General features: G+C 39.8%; 1 protein-coding gene across 4 annotated transcripts in view; it reads left to right on the top strand.

The window, feature by feature from the left end:
- Window positions 1-22,114, top strand: part of ARHGAP10 (Rho GTPase activating protein 10) — a 333,877-nt gene that overhangs the window by 103,494 nt on the left and 208,269 nt on the right. For 3 of the 4 annotated variants that reach the window (XM_050790899.1, XM_050790897.1, XM_050790901.1), the window contains exon 4: window positions 10,774-10,845. The exons of the other annotated variant lie outside the window; for it this stretch is intronic. In XM_050790899.1, the coding sequence (XP_050646856.1) occupies window positions 10,774-10,845 (72 nt within the window). The remainder of the gene's footprint in view (window positions 1-10,773; window positions 10,846-22,114) is intronic. 4 annotated transcript variants of the gene reach the window in all.

Here is a 22,114-nt window from a genome sequence, read left to right as displayed (position 1 = left end):
TCAAGTTTTTCACAGTTCAGGATTGAAAGTTGATGAAATTCTTACTGGGGACATTTTATTCTTGGATTATCTATATGAAAGCAGAAGTGTGATAATGGAACTAGTCAATTTGGGATATATAGTTTGTAGCTCATTATGCGAGTCTTCTTTAGTCTGAATCAGGCATTCAACAGCCATTTCCTATTAATTGGCTCCTGATTTTCAAGTTTAAAACCTGTGGAATTAATTTATAGCACCTGAGCACCTATGTCCCAGTTAGAGCTTTGCGCATGGGTTCATTAAATCTAAGTACTAAGTTAGCTAGTACTTAGCTAATGAGTTTGAGCTATTACCATTATAAAATTGAATTTCATTTTTACATTATTTTCTCTACTGGAAAAATTAGATTAACTTGAGCTGTGCTTGAAAAGAAAATATCATAATGGGATTTGTTGGGAAGTTAAAATTGCTTCAAGTATGATGTGCCTTTTTTTTTTTTAATTGTTTTAGGTAGGGAGAAAGTATTATTCCTGCCTTATAGTGGAGAATATTCAGGTAACAAAAGGAAATTGTTATTTTCTGTGATCTAAAAATAGGACTAGTTAGGGCAGAGCCAAAATGAAAACATGTTGGCCTCCTATTTTTCCCTGCTGAAGGGCTGTTATAGCAAAATTGATTGTGAAACTTTTTCACTTTTTGTCAACATTGGTCTTTTGACTCTTGTACTTTCTCTTATGTCAGGTATTAAAGTGGGGGAAGTTTACTGGCCATCTTAATCTTTCTATTAAAACTTGAGCCTAGATTGATGGGGAAGGTATAGGACGGGGAGGCTGGATAGATGGAGAAAGAGGTACCAAAGGGTGAGTGTGGAGGGAGAGTGATGTAATCAATTGATAATGAGTTGGTTTAATTAGGGGAACTCTTGTGTTAGGAGTACAGAGAAAAGATAGTACGAAAGCATTTTGGCAAGATTGTTTATAAGGTTCTGAAATTCTTAAAAATATTAATCCTTTATTAGTCTGGATTCTCAGTTGCAAGCACTAGCTAATTTGAACATAAAGGAAATTCATTAAAGGGTATTGGGTGTCTTGTAATATCTTTAAAAGATGTGAGGGACCGGAAATGATGTCCAGGTTGTTCCACAGAGCTGGGCTTAGAGCAGACACCTCTATTGCCGCTGGATGTGGACACCACAGTTTGCACCAGGAGCCCCACTGCCCAGTGGCTGTTGGAAGAACTGCTGCCTCTGGAAATTAGACTAGTTGCTGCCACCTCGCTAGAATCTCTTTGGTCGCTGGTTTTTTTTAAAGCACTAGCTTCTGAATCAAAGTCTTGGATGGGAGCATCTCATTAGTGGAACCCTAGCCAGGTGTCATTACCTTACTGCAAACCAGTGTCTGTCATTTTTGGCTTTTATGGTCGGAGGTGGGCTTTACTTCAATGGGAAGGAGAATTCCTCAAACATAGGAAGGAGTTTCAAGTGCTGGGCAACCCAAAAGGACTGATGTTCATTTATGTGCCTGATTGTAAGACAACATTATTTTCCCAGAAGATTAAACATAATACAATTCTTTTAGACAACTTGAACATGTATACTTCTAGGTATGCATATGTACATCTGCTAGATAATCAGATATCTGCCTTCATCATTTACTTGATTAAATATGTGTCCACATTTAAAATTAAATAGGCAAAATCCGCCTATATTTTAGAAATATTTTCCCCACTTATTTAATAAAAAAATTTGTCTCAACTCTTGGCACCTTTGAGATTAGTATATTCGTCATGGGTACATTCTGATTTTTCATACAGCTTTCCAGAGCATTGATGGCTACATCTGCCTGAGTTCTTTGAGGTATATAGCGTCTTTTAAAATCTTTCTGATGCTTTCACTGTAAATTTTATCTCAAGTCAACAGTATATGTTAGCAGCCCATTTGGACAATCTCTTTAAAAAACTTATTCCTGAACCTGGCACAGTGGCTTGAATCTGTAATTCCAGCTACTCAGGAGGCTGAGGCAGGAGGATTGTTTGAGACCACGATTTCGAGGCTGTAGTGATCTGTGATCACACCATTGCACTCCAAGGGTGGGTGACAGAGTGAGACCCTTGTCTCTTAAAACAAACAACAACAAAAAAACACACCAAAAACTTAACTCTGGGATGTGTTTTCATGATTTCTTTTCTTCTTCTTCTTCTTTTTTTTTTTTTGGTCGGGGGAGGTGGTGGACAGGGTCTAACTCTGTTGCCCGGGCTGGAGTGCAGTGGGGTAGTCACTGCTCCCTGCAGCCTCAACCTCCCGGCCTCAAGCTAGCCTCCCACTTCAGCCTCCTGGCTAGCTGAGACTACAGATGCATGACACCCTGCCTGGCTAATTTTTTGTATTCTTTATAGAGATGGGGTTTATGCCTTGTTGCCTAGGCTATGATTTGCTTAATGTAACTACTGATCTTACTCCTTTTAAAGTGAGCTTTATAAAATTACTGAATACAAAAGTTTGAAGTCATCTCTGGAATTGTAACTAAATATCTTAAATTTCTTAGCTTCCCCTTGTTTTTGTAACTTAGTCCTGTTTGTAATCTCTAAGTATCTGAAACTAAATGATTAGGGCTGTTTTAGGCTAAGATTCCTCAAACAGTTGTTGACCGAAATAATGGGAAAGTCCACTCCTTTAGAAGACTCTTAAGAACTCTTACACGAGGCAAGTTTTTTTTTTTTTTCCCAACAGATCATTTTGGGAAAAAGATTCCTTTATGTTTAGATCTATCTTGATGTATCTTTATCTATCTATCTATCTATCTATCTATCAATCTATCTCAATCAAGTTTCTAGTCACTGTTTAAGATTCTATTTCAAGGAAAAATAAGAACTGTGTTTTTGCTGAATGGTTTCTTTGCTGCTGTTCTTGACATTAGAATTGGAAAATAGAATTTTCCCTTTAGTTTAATGAAATGGGAAGTATCTGGAAGATCATGGGAGAAAATAGGGGAAATATTCCTTTGTTCTCAGATTATGCATTCCTCTGGGGTCAAAAACACTTGGAATCCAGTCTTAAAATAATGAGTGTTCGGGGAACGCATGTAAAATTCCTTCTGTTTCACTGTATTCAGCCTATCCTTGTTAGTACTGAGTAATTAGAAAGGCGTGATTTAGTAGCTATACTGATTTATTCAGTTTTACCTAGACTGAGACTTTAGAAAATGGTTACTAAAGATATCACAGGATGTAGGTATGCCTTTGTTGCGTTTTTACTGAGTGTGGGGTTATAGCCCTAAGTCCTGTTGTCTTTAGAATTGACAACATCAGAACTTAGACTTTGATCTCCAGTGTGGGGGAATGTGAGGTTGTTGGAGTGGTCCCTCCGCACAGCGGAGTCAGATTCTCTGCAGGTTGGCTGTTATTCTCAACAGATTTTTTAGCTCTAGCTTGGAGGATAGATTAAGATAACATAATTTTCCTTTCCTTTTTATACATTTAAGATCCTTACATCCGAATGTCTGACGAAAAAGGATTTCAGACTTGAGTAATGGTGGGAAACATTTTAATCCTCCACACTGTTATATAATAATCCTGCCCTTTTACTTTGAATCGTGAAGTTCTAATGGATTCTCTAGTTTGCCGTTGTAGCTTGATTCTCAAAGCCACAGCATGGAAATGTAGTTTGTACTTCTGCGTCTCGCAGCTCATTTAGAATCCCAGATTGATGGAGGTGGATGAGGACCTCTGCTGTCCTCTTGGCTAGCTTTCTCCCAGTGCAGGCATATGTGAGAGGGTATTCCTGGTCATTGGTCCTCTAGCCTCTGCTTGGTTATGTGGAGGGAGCTGGAGGTCACCACCTTGCCAGGCAGCCTGTTTCATTATAGTTCTCTTGAGTCCCTTTGATAGGAAACCCAAATCTGCTGCTCTACAGCTTCTACCCATCAAACCTGGCTTTGCTCCCTTTAAGCAAATCAGAATAATTTTTTTTTCTTCTCTCATGCAGTACCCATTTAAATATTTAAAGACAGCTTTCATGTTTCCACTAAATGTTCTCTTCCTCCCCACTCACATGAAACATCTAGTTTTTTAAAATTTCTTCCTCCTAAACCTTTTTAGCATTCTGGTTACATTCCTGCTTTACCCCAGGTTAAATGACTCTTTTAAAATGTGGTAACCGTGCTGTTGAGGTAAGCTCTGATCTGATGGGGGATGCAGTTGAGTGCTTACCTTGTTTGAATTCAGGCGGTATGTGTAACCTGTGTATGTTACAAGACCAATTTGTGGCTCCATTGACTTATGTTAAACTTTCAGTTAATAGAACATTTTAGGAGATTTGAACCCAGTATGAAATTCACATGACCTGTTCCCGAGACATCTTGCACACCTGGGCAGTTGCCTTTCAGCATCCTGTAGATTGCTTATCCTAGGCAAATCCTAACGGCACTACTTTTGAGTCCCTCTCTTCAGCTCGAGAGCTCCTTGAACTGTGATTCTTTTATCCAGCATTCCACCTTCCTTCCCAGCTTCTGATTGGCTGCAAATATTTTAAATGTATATTTTTTTAAAAATACAAGATAAGCATAAGTAGAGCATTTTATTGCCCTGATACTCAAGATGATCCTCTCAGGCAGGGTTTGGCAAACAGTGACTCATGGGCCTGATCTACCTTGCTTCCTCTTTTTGTAAGTCAAGTTTCGTTGGAACACACCTGGACCCATCATTCATGTGCTGTCTGTGGCTGCTTTTGTGCTACCACAGCAGAGATGAGTAGTTGGAACTGCGGCTGCATGGCTGCAAAGCCTAAATTATTTACTACCTGGTCTTTTATGGAAAAAGTTGGCTGACTCCTTCTCTGAGGAGAGAGCATCTGATAATTTTATGTTCAAGAAGCTGTCTTTTGTTTCCAAGCAGAACTATCCAAAGCCCTTTCCAAGGCTCATTAGCAAAGGCATTTTGTGACTTCTTTTCTTGGCTGGTTCAAGTAATTCATAGGAATATGATTATGTAATCTGTATGTGTGGTTATAAAATCACATTCTGTACTCGTTCTCTTATCTAATTTCTAATATGTTAGTATTTGAAAACTTTTCTCAGTATTATTGCTTCAGCCATCTCCTTGTCATTGGGAAACTGTCATCACTGTAAATTGCCTTTTAAGTTTTAGGGACAGTCCTAGATATGGTGTTCACTAGTTGCTGGGGAAGAAGAATCATGTTTCAGCATTAGGAAATATCGGTAACACTTACTACTAACAAATATTATATAATATATCTGTGAACTTATAGCAGGAACTGAGAGATTCCATGGAGCTTCCAGTCTATTTTGAGAAAAAGAAAATGCTTGTTACTCAATTGACATTGCCTTACTGAAACATTTGTTGGCTCCTTTATTATTTTGTTCTTAAATATAATTTTTAGGTTCAGTTTAGAAGTTTTAAAATCAGACTTTGCTAAAGAAGGAAAATCGTAATGAATTTTAAGCTCTTACAAGTATTTTTAATAAAAAAAATTTATGAGTCGGATGTAGTGTTATTTGCCACAACTACTACTATCCTTGTTTTGGAAATTTGCTTATTGATCTGAAGACAGTAAGGCAGAAACCTTTATATTCTTCCCCCCACCCCACCCCCAAGTTGGAGTCTTGCTCTGTCACCCATGCTAGAGTGCAGTGGTGCGATCTTGGCTCACTGCAACCACTGCCTTCTGGGTTCAAGTGATTCTTCCTGCCTCAGCCTTACAAGTAGCTGGGATTACAGGTGCCTGCCACCATGCCTGGCTAATTTTCTTGTATTTTTAGTAGAGACGGGGTTTCACCATATTGACCAGCTGGTCTCAAACTCCTGACCTCAAGTGATCCACCCGCCTCTGCCTCCAAAAGTACTAGGATTACGGGGTGTGAGCCACTAAGCCTGGCCATGAAACCCTTATGTTCTTTTTCTACTCTAGCGTTAGCCTTTGGAGTTCAGACGGATATTGCATTAAATTAACTCTCTAAATGAAGGAAAAATATAATGACCTAAAATTGCTCTTGTGTAATCTTTGTAGCCTGGTTCTTTTGGTGGAAGACAGTGTTTACTCCAGAGTATGAAGTTTTGGGGTTCTTATTTTAAAAGGCCTTCATATATCCATATTATTGATAACCTACATCTACTTTCTGAGCATTTCCGGCGTCCCATTCTGATGGCTAATGGAGACCATCCGATATCTCTCGCCTTGTCTTGTGATCCTCTCTGATTTCCTCATCTGCTTTAGTGACACTGAGCTGCTTAGGTTCCGTGCCCTGAAATTGCTGTTTTCCCCTCTCCGCATGGAAGGCCTTTGCCTGGAGAACGCCTTCCCTCTGTTTCAGGCTGAGCTGTGCATGATCTCCTTCAGGAAGTCTTCTCCTACTCAGGGGACCTTCCTCCTCTGCTCCCCAGTAGCTCTACGCAGCTTGCCAGCACTTTGCCTACCACGTCATATTGTGCTGACGCGTTCACATCTCTTAGAAACACTCGCCTGGGATGAACTCAGCCACCCACCTTCTCCCTCCCTTGCTGGAGAAAATCCCGCAATAAGGCAGATGATATCTTCATCACCTCCTCCTCACCTATCTCAAAAGGCCTTCTTGTTTCTCCAAGAAGTGTTTGTCCCATTTGTAATGATTCATTCATTCATTCTTCCTGTTAGTTGGGCATGAAACTTCTCATGCCCAAACCCTCTGCAAGTGACCTTGTTTTGTGCTTTATGGGAAAAAATAGCCATCTGGTAGCAACTCTCAGCTTTTTGTCACGAAGCCCACAAATCCATTTGTACTGGCACCCCTATTCTCCTTCTATCACAGGGAAGGAAGGATCTTGACTTCTATGACAGGCCAACCCTCCATGCACGCTCAGCATCCCATCTCCTCCCATGTCAGAGACTGTGAACCATTCTTTCTGGATTCTTCACATGGGCATTTAGACATCCTCTCATCTCTTAAATACCGGCTTTCTGTCTTAAAAGAATACATGCCTTCACTTTATGGCATGTTCTCTTTCAGCAGTCATCCTCTCTCTGTACTGCCCTGCATGGTCATTCTTTGAGGAAGGGTTGTTCCCCACATGGTCTCAGCTGTCAGTCATAAATCAGCTCCAGTCTGGCCCTTTCTGCCACCTTGCCATGGATATTGCTGAGCTCTCATTCTTTCTTTAACGTCTCTGCAGCCCACACAGCTGAACTCCTTTCTTTTTTTTCTTTCTTTTTTTTTGAAGGGGAGGGGTACAGAGTTTCTTTCTGTCGCCCAGCCTGGAGTGCAGTGGCGCTGTCTTAGCTCACCGCAGCCTCTGCCTCCTGGGTTCAAGCGATTCTCCTGCCTCAGCCTCCCGAGTAGCTGGGATTACAGGCGCTGTCTGGCTAATTTTGTATTTTTAGTAGAGATAGGGTTTCTCCATGTTGGTCAGGCTGGTCTTGAACTCCTGACCTCAGGTGATCTGCCCACCTCAGCCTCCCAAAGTGCTGGGATTAGAGGCATGAGCCACCATGCCAGACCTGAACCTCTTTCTTCTTTTATCCAACACCTTGGTAACTTTCTCCAGTCTCATTGCCATAGTTTCCGTCTGTTCTTCCTTTTCCTGTTCTAAGTACTTGGTCTGAGACATTTCCATTTTTCTACTGTCCTGCCTATCTACTTGCATGACTTCAAATGCCATCTACTTGCTGATGAGGACAAAAATTGGCATCTCTGACCTAGGCGTCTCTTCTAGACTGTGGACCTGTATCTCTGACAGCACGTTTTACTAAGCTCTTGGGCCTTTCTCAGCATCTTGGATTTAACATGAGCCCTTAGCGTGTGCTCCCAGCTACTTTCCCTCAAGATTTTCCCTGCTTCGGTAAATAGTGTCCTTTATTTTTTATTTTTAAGTTTTTATTTTTATTTTTAGGATTTGTGAGTACATAGTAGGTATATATATTTATGGGGTATATGAGATATTTTGATACAGGCATGCAATGGATAATAGTCACATCATGGAAAATAGGGTATCCATCCCCTCAAGCATTTATTCTTTGTGTTACAAAAATCTAATTATACTCTTGTAGTTATTTTAAGATGTACAATTTAATTATTTTGCCTGTAGTCACCCTGTTGTGCTATCAAATACTAGGTATCATTCATTCTTTCACACTATTTTTTTGTACCCATTAACCATCCCTACCTCCCCCCTACTATACTTCCCAGCTTCTGGTAACCATCCTTCTACTCTCTATCTCCATGAGTTCAATTGCTTTGATTTTTGCATCCCACAAATAAGTGAGAGCATGTGATGCTTGTCTCTCTCTGCCTGGCAATAACTAGTATTGTTATCTCTTCATTTGTTCATGCCAGAAATCTGGGAGGGATCCTGGAAATCTTCACCTTTTCCATTCGGTCAATCTCTCATTACTTTGACTCTACCTGCAAATATCTCTCAAATCTGTCTACTTCTCTTTACTTCTGTTGTTGGTTGCCTTCATTTGAACCACCACCATCTCTTCCTGTACCAATCTAGACGCCTCCTAACAAGTCTGTCTTCCAGTTTTCTGTACCTCTCATCTCTCCCTCAGCAGCCAGAGTAATCTTGAAAAGCTTTAATTATCATTGTCAATTCACTGCCTAAAAACCTCCTGTGGCTTTGCATTGTACCCCAAATAAAATGCTAACCCTTTCCCAGAGCCCACAAGGCCCAGCACGCTCTGATTCCCTGCCATCACTCAGCTCTACGGGCTCACTTAATTGCTCCTTATGCTTCAGCCATTCTGGCCTTTTGACATTCCCTGTAATGCTCAAACTCCTCACCTTCATCCTTTGCCTCTGCTGATCTCAGCAGGAAACAATTTCCCTTGCCCTTTGCACCACAGATTCCTTCTCACCTTTTAGGTTTTAGCTTAAATGTCACTACTTTGAAGAAGCTCTCTTTGCACACATTTCTAGTGCATTCTTCACTGTACCCCTACTTTTCTTCATTGGAAGGAATTACTAAAATGTGCTCTCATATATCTCCTTAGGTGTTCATGTATCTGGTTTGTATCTTCTCTACCAAACAGTAATTTCCACGAAAGCAGGGGGCTGTGCTTTTTTTGTTCGTAGCTATATCCCTATCACCTGGCATTGCATACTCAGCAGCTATTTATCTCGTAAAATAGGCACATATTTAAAGTTTATTAAGATGGCAACTTTGGGGAAGCACCTCTTTGGTACTTTTATTGCCATGTTGCGTGGTAGTTACGCTTGGTGGGTTCAGACTTACGTGACTTGGAATCCCTATTACTATCTTGTGTGAACTTGAGCAGTTGTTAGCTTCTGTGATCCCTGCAGTTCTTTTTGGGCCGACTTCTTTCTTGAGTGTACCAGTTTTACAGAAGACATATTATATGGAGGTTTATTTGGGAACACTACTTGGGTAGATCCACATGTGGGAACTTAAAAAATGACACAGGTGCTCATATTAGCGTGTCTTAAGTTAATCTATGAGACACTGTGTATAAATCGATTAATGTGCTAGCACTTCTTGTATCTGCACTCTCAAATGGAATGTGGGGCATTCCATACTGGGGAGTCAGGATTCCTGGCTTGTGGTGCTTTGTAGGGCTCTTTGGTTTGCCATTGCTGTAGGTCGCATGGTCTAAAATGTAGAGAGGATAAAAATGATATTTTGAAAGATGATCGCTTTTCCCTGGCTAGTTGTTGCTGTTAATTCTTTTAGATCTCTGTTGCCCCAGGTATTTTACACCCAAGCAGCAAATTATCCAGGTGGGAGTGAGGGGAATCCAGGGGTTAGCCTGGGGTAGAAAGTTGAAACTGAGCATCTTGAAAGTGGGCATAGTCGCTTATTTTGAGTGTTCCCTACCTTAGAGTATGAATGGTCTCTTTGGGAGAAACCCTCACATAATGAAACACTGATGAGGAGCCTTTGGTTAAATTAAGAATCTTGATCTATTCCAAATCACTTATTTTTTCTGTAATGTTAAGCTTGGATTTTTGAGCACCTTTCTAAAAAGAGGGATGACACATTCTTAAATAATGTTTTGAGATTTTCTTGTATATTTTGGATAGTTCTGGTCTCCTGGAAACAAAGGCTGAGAAGCCACTACCTACCAGTGTGTTGTTACTAAGTATGTTTTCTTTCGATGAATATTTTCTTTTATTTGCATTTTCAGCATTTTGTGACTTAACATGAAAAGTCCCAAACCAGCCAACTTAAGAAATAAATGTGATTGTGGTTGGAGTTTGTGTATGGCTTCTCTCATGTGAGCTTTCCTGATGTCATGCTTGCTAGCATGCCCAAGCATTTGGCTTTTTCGTGAGCCTCCAGTGACTCGACTTTGCTAATATACCTTAAATCCTTAGGAGGTTTCTGTAATGAAGGGCAGACTGGTTGTATTTGAACAAGTAGCTACAGTCCTAGTTCTTTACATAATGTAGTCTGATTATCAATAAAGGAATGTAATTGAATTTTAAATTTCTAAGGAGGGGGAAGGAAAAAACAATCTCAAACAGAAGTGTTCTGTTAATGAATGTGATAGACCCCTTTGTTGTTTACAGACAGCCCTCTTGCTGTTTTGTGGAAGAGAGTTGGGGCTGTGTTGCACATTTCACTGGCAATTTGCCCACCTCCTCTTCCCTGAAAATATTTATGGAGTTCTAGTGCTTTAATAAGTTGAGAAGTGATTTAATTGTTTCATTGGCAGAGTGAGATAAAGCCGCTAAATATGTTGTTCATTTTCTTTCTGGGTGGGGAGGAAGAGGGAAATGAAATACTAATTTTTTCCTTTTTGGAAGCCTAATGCTGTGCTCTTTTATCATCACTCTTGTTCTCTAGGCATTAAGTGTGACTGAAACCCTGATTAAACCCTTGGAAAAATTCAGAAAAGAGCAACTTGGAGCTGTAAAGGTTTGTGTCTAATTTGAATACACTCATAAACAGAAAACATAGATGCCTCTGCTGCTTCATTGTATACTTTATTCACATTTGGCAGCTCTGAAGGAGATGCCGGAGCAAACCATCTGTTGTTTTATGTTCGAAATGTGCTCTTCCCCCTTTGGGGGATATGGAATTGAAAACAAAACAAAAACACCTGGACAAGGTAGTAAAACCTCTAGTAATCTTCTTGGGGTACACCTTTCCATGTAGAGTTTTAAAAATACCTGTAACCAAACAACACATTTGCTCTGAATAGAAGGAGCTTATCACTGGGGGGAGTATAGTTATTTCTGTGCGCACTTCAGTTTTATGAAGGAATGTAGCATTACAGTAGGGTTTAAGATTATAGACGCTGCCACACCGTGATGCCACTGAAACTAGGAAGAGACTATTAAGTATTGGGATGTAATTTCCTTCAATTTAACAAAAATTTAGTGAGTCTCTATTGTGTGCCAGTATTGTGATGGTATTGTGCATTATATTGTGTGCTGTATAGTGTTATGCTGGGGATTCAAAGGTGAGTGAACCACAGACTCTGTACTCAAGGATCTGGGATTTAACTGTGATTTCCAGAAATAATGCAGCGGTTTTGCCACAGGGAGCCTGGGATATATTTAGCAACTTATTTAAAATGTGCAATCTGAGTTTTGAAATTACCCCAGAGAAATAATTTCCACCAGTCTTTCCTGAATTTTGTGTATGTACTTGAGAAAGAAAAAGTAACATCTGCCTGTTGTTTACCGTTTTTGGCTTGGCCCAAGGAAAGGGGAATTAATACCAATTTTAGGTTGAGAAGGGAGTTTTTATATTTGTATTTTTTTCCCCCACATGGCTGGGAATGTGAGTTTTTTTTTTTTTTTTTTCCTCTTCCTAAAAGAAATGACTAAAATCCCTTGGTGGAAATAAACACTGTGGCCTCAGTAGCTTAACCACACAGATGAACCCAAGGAGTTCCAGCTCTGTAACTGCTGTTTATGGGATGAATTATCATTTAAGTGACTTGTGACAATATTGGACATTTCTTTTTGGCATACCGTATTACAGTTTTTAATGAAGGGCTATGAACTGAGGCTCAGCCCCTGTGGACAGTGGGAGATCACTGGGGGCACCACCCCAGGCTCCTTCCTTGGATTGTTTGCCATGCTGCAGGCAGCTGGGTTGTCCCCTCTGGCTTTACAGCAGGAGATTGGAGGTCAGCTTTCACTTCTGCGACCTTGACTAAGTCATTGGCTTTAGTTTCTTATCTGTCAAATGAAGGACTTGGGGGATCTGACTATTGTTTTATAGTTTTATGATTTTGTTTTGATTGTGTCTCTAAGCTGTTCGAAAGTTTGTTGCATTTTGGTTCATTCTCTTTTAACATTTCATTGGCAGGTATTCTTTGTAAACAACATCCATTTCTTATTTTTCTCATTTGAATTGGATGGTGCTTACATGTGTGAAGGTTATATTATGGAAATGAAAACTGAGTGCGAGTGAATCTATTTACTTTTACTTGCCATCTACTCTACTGGAATTTAAAAATGTCTGACCTTGCATCTTCTATTGACTCATTTTTCCCCTTAAACTTTCCAGCTTCTGATGTTAACATTTGTTCAGAGTATATCCTGCGAAGCAACTTGCACAATCAGTAATCCTTTTAAAAGGAGAAATGGTTACAATAGTTTATTCTATGCTTTAAACTATTTAATGACCAAATTCTTTCCTGAAGTCCTATTTATGTATCCTTCTGTGTTCTTCTGGCTTCAAGTTTATAAAGAGTTGGTGTTATGTGCAGTCTTGCTCAGTATGGTGTGTGTGTTGACTGTTGTACCTGTGGAGGTCACCTGTGAAGAGCCAGTCATTGTGGGTCATAGGGAGAAGCCCTTTTTCCTGGCAGTTTTGTATACCATAATAAACAGTAGAGAAGGGTGGTTGTCTGTATTATACAACAGTATGTAAACTATGTAAACATCTGTCCTTTCCATTAGGTTGTTAAATCTTTAAAAGACTGTGCTTTTTTTTTTTTTTAAATTCTCAACCAGCCCCTACCCTGCCTTAAAACATAAAGTATCTAATAAGTAGCCTATCCAACTGATAATTCTAGAAGGAACAGGAAAGGGTTTAAGTTTGGGTATTTGAATTACTTTCCACATCTGTGCTGCCTAAACATTCAGTCATATTTTGGCGAGCACACAGTCTTGTTCCTCTGATTAAATCTGCTTACATGGGATACTTCAGAAAGACTTTACTCTCGTAGGTTAAAGAGCTTTTTGTAAACAGCATAAAACAGTTTTCACATGGGAAGTTAAGAAAAAGGTCTTTAAAAGTTGACCACATCAGAATTTTTAGATATGGGGGTCAACATTTTGATCTTTCCCCGTCTCCTGTTTCCCATCTGGTAATGTTGTAACCCTTGCTTGAAACTCTTTCAGTTCCCTGTGCTCTTGCCTTTTCCAGTTTCCAGAAGCCCAGTTACGTGTTTAACTGTGGTTTAAATGTATTCTAAGTGGCTAGGTGGTTTTTGTAAATTGGATTTTGAAAAGCCCCAAGGTATTGTCTACTGTTTTGCTTATATTTGGATATGCTCTCCTTGAGCCCTGTTTGGTTTGGACGTATCCCTCCATTTTATAGGTTCTGCTGCATTTTCTTACATGCTTGCTAGGTTCTAGCCTTTGTTCAAAAAGCCCATTTGCCATCGCAGTGAGAGGTGAAGCCTGCTGGGCTTCTGGGTTGGGTGGGGACTTGGAGAACTTTTCTGTCTAGCTAAAGTATTGTAAATGCACCAATCTGTGCTCTGTGTCTAGCCAAAGGTTTGTAAATGCACCAATCAGCGCTCTGTAAAAATGCACCAATCAGCGCTCTATGTCTAGCTAGAGGTTTGTAAACGCACCCATCAGCACTCTGTAAAGTGGACCAATCAGCAGGACATGGGCAGGGCCAAATAAGGGAATAAAAGCTGGCCTTCCGAGCCAGCAGCTGTATCCCGCTCGGGTCCCTTTCCATGCTGTGGAACCTCTGTTCTTTCGCTCTTCACAATAAATCCTGCTACTGCTCACTCTTTGGGTGTGCACTACCTTTATGAGCTGTAACACTCACTGTGAAGTTCTGCAACTTGACTCCTAAAGCCAGTGAGACCACGAACCCACTGGGAGGAACGAACAACTCTGGACATGCCACCTTTAAGAGCTGTAACACTCACTGCGAAGGTCTGTGGCTTCACTCCTGAAATCAGCAAGACCACAAACCCACCAGAAGGAAGAAACTCCGGACACATCTGAACATCTGAAGGAACAAACTCCAGACACACCATCTTTAAGAACTGTAACACTCACCGTGAGGGTCCATGGCTTCATTTTTGAAGTCAGCGAGACCAAGAACCCACTGGAAGGAACCAATTCTGGACACAACAGGACACAGGTTGTTCCCTGATTCATCACATCAAGTGACTATTCAGAGTTTTTCCAAGGCCTAGCTCAGTTCTTATTTTCTTTTGAAGCTCCTTCACCCTTCTTGAGCTTGGCACTTATTGCCAGATATCCCACAGTACTTTGTGGGATAGCTACAGGAACCAGTACAGATCCTGAACAACATAGGGGCCAAGTACGTTGAGCAAAAACTCTGAGAAATACCAGAACATGGTAAGAGTTACGTGAGATAAATTGCTTTTTTGGACATTTGACCAAGTAACGAAAACGTGGGTTTGGGCAAGCAGCAGCACACAGATGTCAAGTGAATGCAACTAACTGTATCAGGAATAGAATCTGTTCAGCTGCTATCTTGGAAAGAGCCAATTACAATTTTATCCAATAGAAGAACAATTTTGAACAGAAAACGTAATAGATGTTCATTTCAAAAAGTACGACTTATCACCTAAGCCTACTACCAGACTATGACTAATAAATTTTTTTTTTTTTTTTTTAAAGACTTTCATTCTGTTGCCCAGGCTGGGCTGGAGCCCTGAGCTCCTGGGTCAGATGATCTTCTGAGCAGCTAGGACTACAAGTGTATGCCACCATGCGTGGCTAATTTTAAAATTATTTTTGTAGGGACAGGGTCTCTGTGTCGCCCAAGCTGGTCTTGAACTCCTGGGCTCAAGTGATCCTCCTGCCTTGGCCTTCCAAAGTTCTGGGATTACAGGCTTGAGCCACTGTGCCCAGCCTTAATGAATACATTTAAAATACAGACTTCCAAAGATTCTGTAAATTACTATAAAACATGAGTAAAAAACCTGTCTGGATAATTTTTCATATTACATTATATTTAATAGAGGAGAAACAATATTGATTTAGTTTAATTACATTTCTTTCATTCGGTATAAAACACACTAGTGCCTATGATACAGCATAGTGTTAGAGGCCCTGAGATACAACTAGGAATTACAACACTGGCTGGCCTTCAAGAAGTTAGCAACTTTTTGTGAGACTGTCAAATAAGCAGTAAAAATATATTGTGAAAAGTGCTGTAATAGGGGAAAGCATAGGTGCCCTGGGACGTACTCTACCATCTCATCTTTGGAGCACCAGAAAGTCTTTCAGGGAGACTTAATTCTTCCTGGTTTGAATCCTCTTTCAGTGCCTTAATTAGCCATGTGATTTGGGGCAAGCGACTTAAAGCCTTTAAGTCTCAGTTTCCTGGTCTGTAAAATGAGACTTATGACACTTGTCTCAGGAGGTTATTGTGAGAGTTAAGTGAATTTGGTAATGTACTTGAAGTGTCTAGTTTGGGGCCTGGTATCCATAGAGTAATTTTATTATCCCATTCATGGCTTTCTCCCCATCACCTTGCCAAACAGGAATTGCTCAGGTTTTTGTCCATTCTCCGCATTCTGGGTTTAGGGGTGACAAGCCATAGCATGTGGCTTATGACCCTTATGGACAGAGAGTGCTAAGGCACTGGATTAGTGACTCTGGAGCCACCGCTTAGGAACGAGGTGCCACTTTGCCAGCGTTGGTGCTGCTGCAGTCCTGTGCTGGCCATTCATTTGTGTTCTGACAGGTGTCTCCCAGGCACCCTTCTGGGTCTGACTCAAGTGCTCCATTCTGTGAGGATGGAGCTGAATTCTCATCTCTTTAGAGAGGCTAGAGGAGCTTAAAGGAAAGGGGTGGGTTGGGGTAGGACAGGGCAAATGAAGTGTCAAGTAGGAACGAGTGACACTTGGCGTGGGAGTTAAGGGAGGGTGTGCTTTCTCCCCGCTGGAGTGGGGAGTCCTCACTTAACATTATCAGTAGGTTCTTGGAAACTGAATTGAAGCAAAGCAGCACATAAGGAAGCCAGTTTTACCATGGGCCAATTGACATAAAGTTAAGTTTTTATGTCATATTTCTGGTCTCAGAAACATCACCAAACTTTTTTTTTGTTTTTGAATGGAGCGGAGTTTCACCCATGTCTCCCAGGCTGGAGTGCAGTGGCATGATCTCGGCTCACTACAATCTCTGCCTCCCAGGTTCAAGTGATTCTTATCCCTCAGCCTCCTAAGTAGCTGGGATTACAGACATGCGCCACCACACCTGGCTAATTTTGTATTTTTATGGAGACGGGGGGGTTTCACCATGTTGGTCAGACTGGTCTCAAACTCCTGACGTCAACATCACCAAACTTCCAAAGACCACTGTTGCGGGAAGTCAGGGACCCCGAGTGAAGGGACCAGCTGAAGCCATGGCAGAAGAACATAAATTGTGAAGATTTCATGGACATTTATTAGTTCCCCAAATTAATACTTTTATAATTTCTTACACCTGTCTTTACTGCAGTCTCTGAACATAAAATTTGAAGATTTCATGTACATTTATCACTTCCCCAATCAATACTCTTGTGATTTCCTATGCCTGTCTTTAATCTCTTAATCCCATCATCTTTGTAAGCTGAGGATGTATGTTGCCTGTGGACCCTGTGATGATTGTGTTAACCACACAAATTGTTTAAACAGTATGAAATCTGGGCACCTTGAAAAAAGAACAGGATAACAGCGATGTTCAGGGAACAAGGGAGATAACCATTAGGTCTGGCTGTCTGAGAGCTGGGTGGAACAGAGCCATATTTCTCTTCTTTCAAAAGCAAATAGAAATATCGCTGAATTGTTTTTCTCAGCAAGGAACATCTCTGAGAAAGAGAATGCATTCCTAGGGGGAGGTCTCTAAAATGGCTGCTCTGGGGATGTCTGTCTTTTACGGTTGTAGATAAGGGATGAAATAAGGCCTGGTCTCCCATAGTGCTCCCAGGCCTATTAGGACAAGGAAATTCCCTCCTAATAAATTTTGGTCAGGCTGGTTGTCTGCTCTCAAACCCTGTCTCCTGATGTTATCAATGACAGTGCATGCCCGAAACGTCATAAGCAATTTTAATTTTGCCCTGGTCCTGTGATCTTGTCCTGTCCCCATTTGCCTTGTGATATTTTATTGCCTTGTGAAGCAATAAAATGATCTCTGTGACCCACACCCTATTCGTACACTCCCTCTGCTTTGAAAATCACTAATAAAAACTTGCTGGTTTTGTGGCTTGGTGGGGGCATCATGGAACCTGCTAACATGTGATGTCTCCCCCGGACACCCAGCTTTAAAATTTCTCTTTTGTACTCTTTCCCTTTATTTCTTAGACACTTAGGGAAAATAGAAAAGGACTCACATTGAATTATCGGGGGTGGTTCCCACGATAACCACAACACTTTTAATATTAAATATTGAAATAAATGTGAACTATACATATATTTAAGAAAGATTAATAAAAACAAGGTAATCATTTACTCACTTATTTCTGTTCAGGGTCACAGGTGTCTGGAGCCCATCCCAGCAGCTCAGAGTGCAGGGTGGACACCAGCCTTGGACAGGGCATGATCCCACACTCACTTACACAGTACTATTTAGACATGCCAGTGAATTGACCTAAGAGATGTGGGAGGAAATAGTAGGTACCCAGAGAGTACCCACGCAGGCTTGGGAGAATGTGCAGACTCCACATGGACAGTGGCCCTGGCCACGAATTGGTTTTTATTTTTCCCTTATTAATGTAATAATGAAACGATGCTATTCAAGGACCTGCCATATTTAAGTTTATCTCTAGATGAGTCCAACAGTAAACATTATTTGATTTTATAGTTTGAAAATAAGCCTTTTCCATCTCCTCATCCTAAACAATTGGAAAATGTAGAAAATTCAAAAAAAGTCATCTAGTAACAAAAAAATTCTTTCTTCTTCTAAGGCAAAATAATCTAGTACCCTACAGAAAAATGGGCAATTCACAATTACGTTTAAACTTTTATGAATTCTTTGTGTTCTTTATCCACCTTTCAGTGGAAGCATTAATGTGTTTTTTGCAAAAAAAAAAAAAAAAAACTGCTTCATGAAGGATATATTTTGTGTTACGAATGTTTCCCTATGTTCTTACATATTGGTTGTAATCCTCCCTCTTTTGCTGTGTGCCCTTTGCTTGATTATTGTGATTTTTTTTTTTAAATATTTACAAATTCTTATAGCTTCTTCCATTTCTTTTTTGCTTAGATCCTTCTCTGTTCTGAGATTCGTTGAAAATATTCTCTATGGCTTCATTGTTTACTTGTGACTCTTTCAATCCATCTGGAATTAATTTTGATATGAGATGAGGTTCTCTGTCTGCTTCACAGTAGTTAAACAGTCATGCCAGCACCAATAGTTGAATCGTCTCTTCCTTTTTTTAACCCAGTGATTTGTAATGACAAATTTCTATTGTTTTTACCTCAAGATCTGGTTATTTGAATTGTGGTTCTTAGGTTCTTCTCTTCTACCATTTATACAATGTATATCTTTTTTGACCCATAATGCTGTTTTAAGTAGTAGCTCTACTTTTAAAAAAAGTTTTGCATGTGCACTTTTATAACAGATTAGAAAGCTGACTTCTACCATATTCAACTTATAAATTTTGTTTGGCTTCCTCTTGTTGTTACAATTAAAAAAAAATGTGTCACCACCATAAAGATCATTGGAGTTTTCAGCAGTTCCAGAGAAATCAGAAGACACGGCCAATGTACTGGGTCTGTGTTCTCACAAGGCAAAAATGTTCTGGTGCTGAGTAATGGCTGCCTTCTTCTCTGGAGTAGACGAGGACTATCTGGTTTTCATTGCCTACCACTCCTGATTGCATTTCTCTCCCAGCCTGTTTCACTCATTAGATTACTGCCTGGCCCAGACTCATTTCAGTTTTTGTAATGTCTAATTTATAAGAAAAGTTTTCATATTGTATTTAACTTGATCCTTGTTGGAACTTTTTGGATTATGCTATTACATTTATATATATATTTTTTCTATAATGCAGTATTGGGGGGGGAAAAAACTCCATTCTTTATTGACTGCTACTTGAATAGTTTCCTTTGAAATTTGTATTATTTCAGCACAAGAAATCATATGAGCACAAAGAAACAATAATACTCTATAATGACATTAAGAACAAATGCAGGAAGAAATGATTACCTGTATTTTAAGATTCAAAAGCAAACACAGCAGCATTTGTATAATACCATACCATATATGGACAAAGATATTTCTGTTCTAAGCTTGGTGGGTGTGATGTTGTTGTTGTTTCTTGGCTAAATTCTTTCTTCATAAAGGCTTGATGTCTTCTTTTTCTTTCATTCCCAACTTTACCGGCATGTTGATTTTCATAGCTTTCTATTGCTCGGTGTGCTGGGTGTTTTGACTGCTGATTACCATGTCACCCCTTCCTCGGCCCCTTTCTATGATTCAGATTAAATCAAATGAGGTGGTAAAAATGTTTTCCATGTCCCTGGTAAGTACTAGTCTGCAGTGATAGTGCTTCTTAGCGTGTGACCTTGCTTTGCAGCAGTCTTGTGGGCAAATGCAGGGCCCTGACTTCCATTGGTCTTTTGTTTAAATCTGAGAAACAGATGCTCAGAGAATGTTTGTTACAAAGTCACAGAGTAATGAGTGGCTGGGACTGCAGCTTGGTCTTCTGACACCAAATTCAGTGTGTACTTCACAACATCAGCTTTTTTAAATAGTGGACATTTTTAGGTAATGGGCATCTGTTTGTTTCAGTTTATTTTCTGTTAGTTGTTAAAATAGTGGAAGAGCATAATGAAAAGCAGAAAAGAGAATTATCAATACCTTGGACTTAAAAAATTGTAAATAAAAAAACCCTATAGCATAAAGAAAAATAAAGTCTTCTGGTCCTGTGTATCAACAAAAGTGACTATTAAGTAAAAGAGGTTAAAATAAAACTTCCTGCTTTTTTTTGGTTCCATTTCTACACATGGGTGAACCATAGGATCACAGAATTTTAGGTTGGGATCTAAGAATGAGACAGACAGTTAAGGAAAAGTCCCTGATCTTTTTTTTTTTCTTTGGTAAGAAAACTTAGGTTCTGTGTTGTCAGATTTTTTTTTTTTAAGTTGTGCAGCTAGTTGGTAATTAACCTTGGAGTAGAAAAGGGAAGAAACCTCAGTTTCTGAGCCTCTCCTCCTCCATCAGTGTGGGGGAATTAATTGAGGGTTTTTAGATGACCTGACAGGGGACATAATGTCCTGGGTTTCCAGAAGAACAGTGCGTGGTCCCATGTGGTAAAAAAAAAAAAAAAAAAAAAAAAACCAAAAGATAAATAAAAGAAGTAGAGAATGAACATGCTTTGTTTAATCTCTTTGCCTAACAGGAAAGAAATCATACAAGAAAAGGCTAGAACTTTTGCTTTGGAAAATACAAATTGGAAAATTAGGGAAGAGAATGTTCCTTTTTTAGGAGGTGTGGAGAGTTAGGGAGAATTTGAAATTAATGGAAACATTTTGACAGCATGAGGACATGGTGTGCTCTCCTTGATACTCAAGAATGTTTATTGAAAATCAAGTTGGCTGGCAGCTTTAGGGGAGACAGCCCGTCTTCTCTGCATTTATAAATGTGTGTACTTGTTTTCTCAAAAAGCTTCTATAGCAAATGGAATGCAAGTATGTCCTAATTCTAGACAGTACCTAAGAAATGTTTGTGATGTTAACCAAAGGGTGAGTACTAGTATGTCAATATTATTTTAGGCCCTGTTGACCTATTTGTATATATTTTAAATAGTGTTACAGAGATCACTGGAAAGGTTTGGGAAAGTAGATGACATTTCTGGTCAGAGAATCTTACTGCTATACAGGTTGATCATCCTGACTCTGAAATCCGATATGCTCCAAAATTTGAAATGACATTACAAGTGGAAAATTGCACACCTGGCCTCTTGGTCTCTGATGGTTCAGTGTACATAAGCTTTGTTTCATGTACAAAATTATTAAAAATATTGTATAAAATTACCTTCAGGCTATGTGTGATGGGTGGATACAAAACAGAAATGAATTTCATGTTTAGACTTAGGCCCCATCCCCAAGATACCTCTCTTGATATACACAGATATTCCAAAATTCAAAAATATCCAAAAATCCGTACCACTTCTGGTTCTAAGCATTTCAGAGAAGGGATACTTAACCTGTATTCATACTGGACCATTACGGAAGATCTTTCCCGAGATGTTTTTTTTCCAACCCTGATTATGTATTACGATTTTTTGAAAATCTGGAGTAAAACATATTGATTGATTGATTGATTGAGACAGAGTCTCACCCTGTTGCCCAGGCTGGAGTGCAGTGGTGTGATCTCTACTCACTGTAACCTCCGCCTCTGCGGTTCAAGTGATTCTCATGGTTCAAGTGATTCTCGCGCCTCAGCCTCTTGAGTAGCTGGGATTACAGGTGTGCGCCACCACACCCTGCTAATTTTTGTATTTTTAGTAGAGACGGGATTTCACCACGATAGCTGGCTGGTCTTGAACTCCTGACCTCAGGTGATCCACCCACCTTGGTTGGCCTCTCAAAGTGCTGAGATTATAGGTGTGAGCCACCGGTCTATTATTCCATTTTAAACGAATTCCACGTCTGTGCCAAAATCTGGAGCAAGTTTGCTTTTTTAAGCTTTATGTTATTTTTCTTATGTATTCTGTTTCATTTGGTTGGTGAGGGGCGAGTAACGTGGAATTAATTCTTACTACTGCTAAGTATGAAGAACTGAAAAATAACATAGGCTTGGAAAAAAGTCCATTAAAGGAAGAAATAAAAGTGTCTCTTCTGTCCTAATGCTGTCTTGATGATTAAGCAGTAAGCTTGGTACTGATATGTTTTTTTTAGATAGCTTTGTCACATTCAGAGTGGTGCTTTGTTCTATTTTCAGATATTTTTCATAATTTGAGCTTCCCAGTGGATTAACTATGTGTGTCCTTTCGTTTCTGTTTAACCATGGTTTTTTTTTTT

The sequence above is a fragment of the Macaca thibetana genome, chromosome 5 (genome assembly GCF_024542745.1).
Source record: "Macaca thibetana thibetana isolate TM-01 chromosome 5, ASM2454274v1, whole genome shotgun sequence".
In the NCBI taxonomy this organism is placed as follows: Eukaryota; Metazoa; Chordata; class Mammalia; order Primates; family Cercopithecidae; genus Macaca; species Macaca thibetana.
The sequence above is the reverse complement of the archived record's forward strand: the minus strand, read 5'-3'. Positions and strand labels throughout refer to the sequence as shown.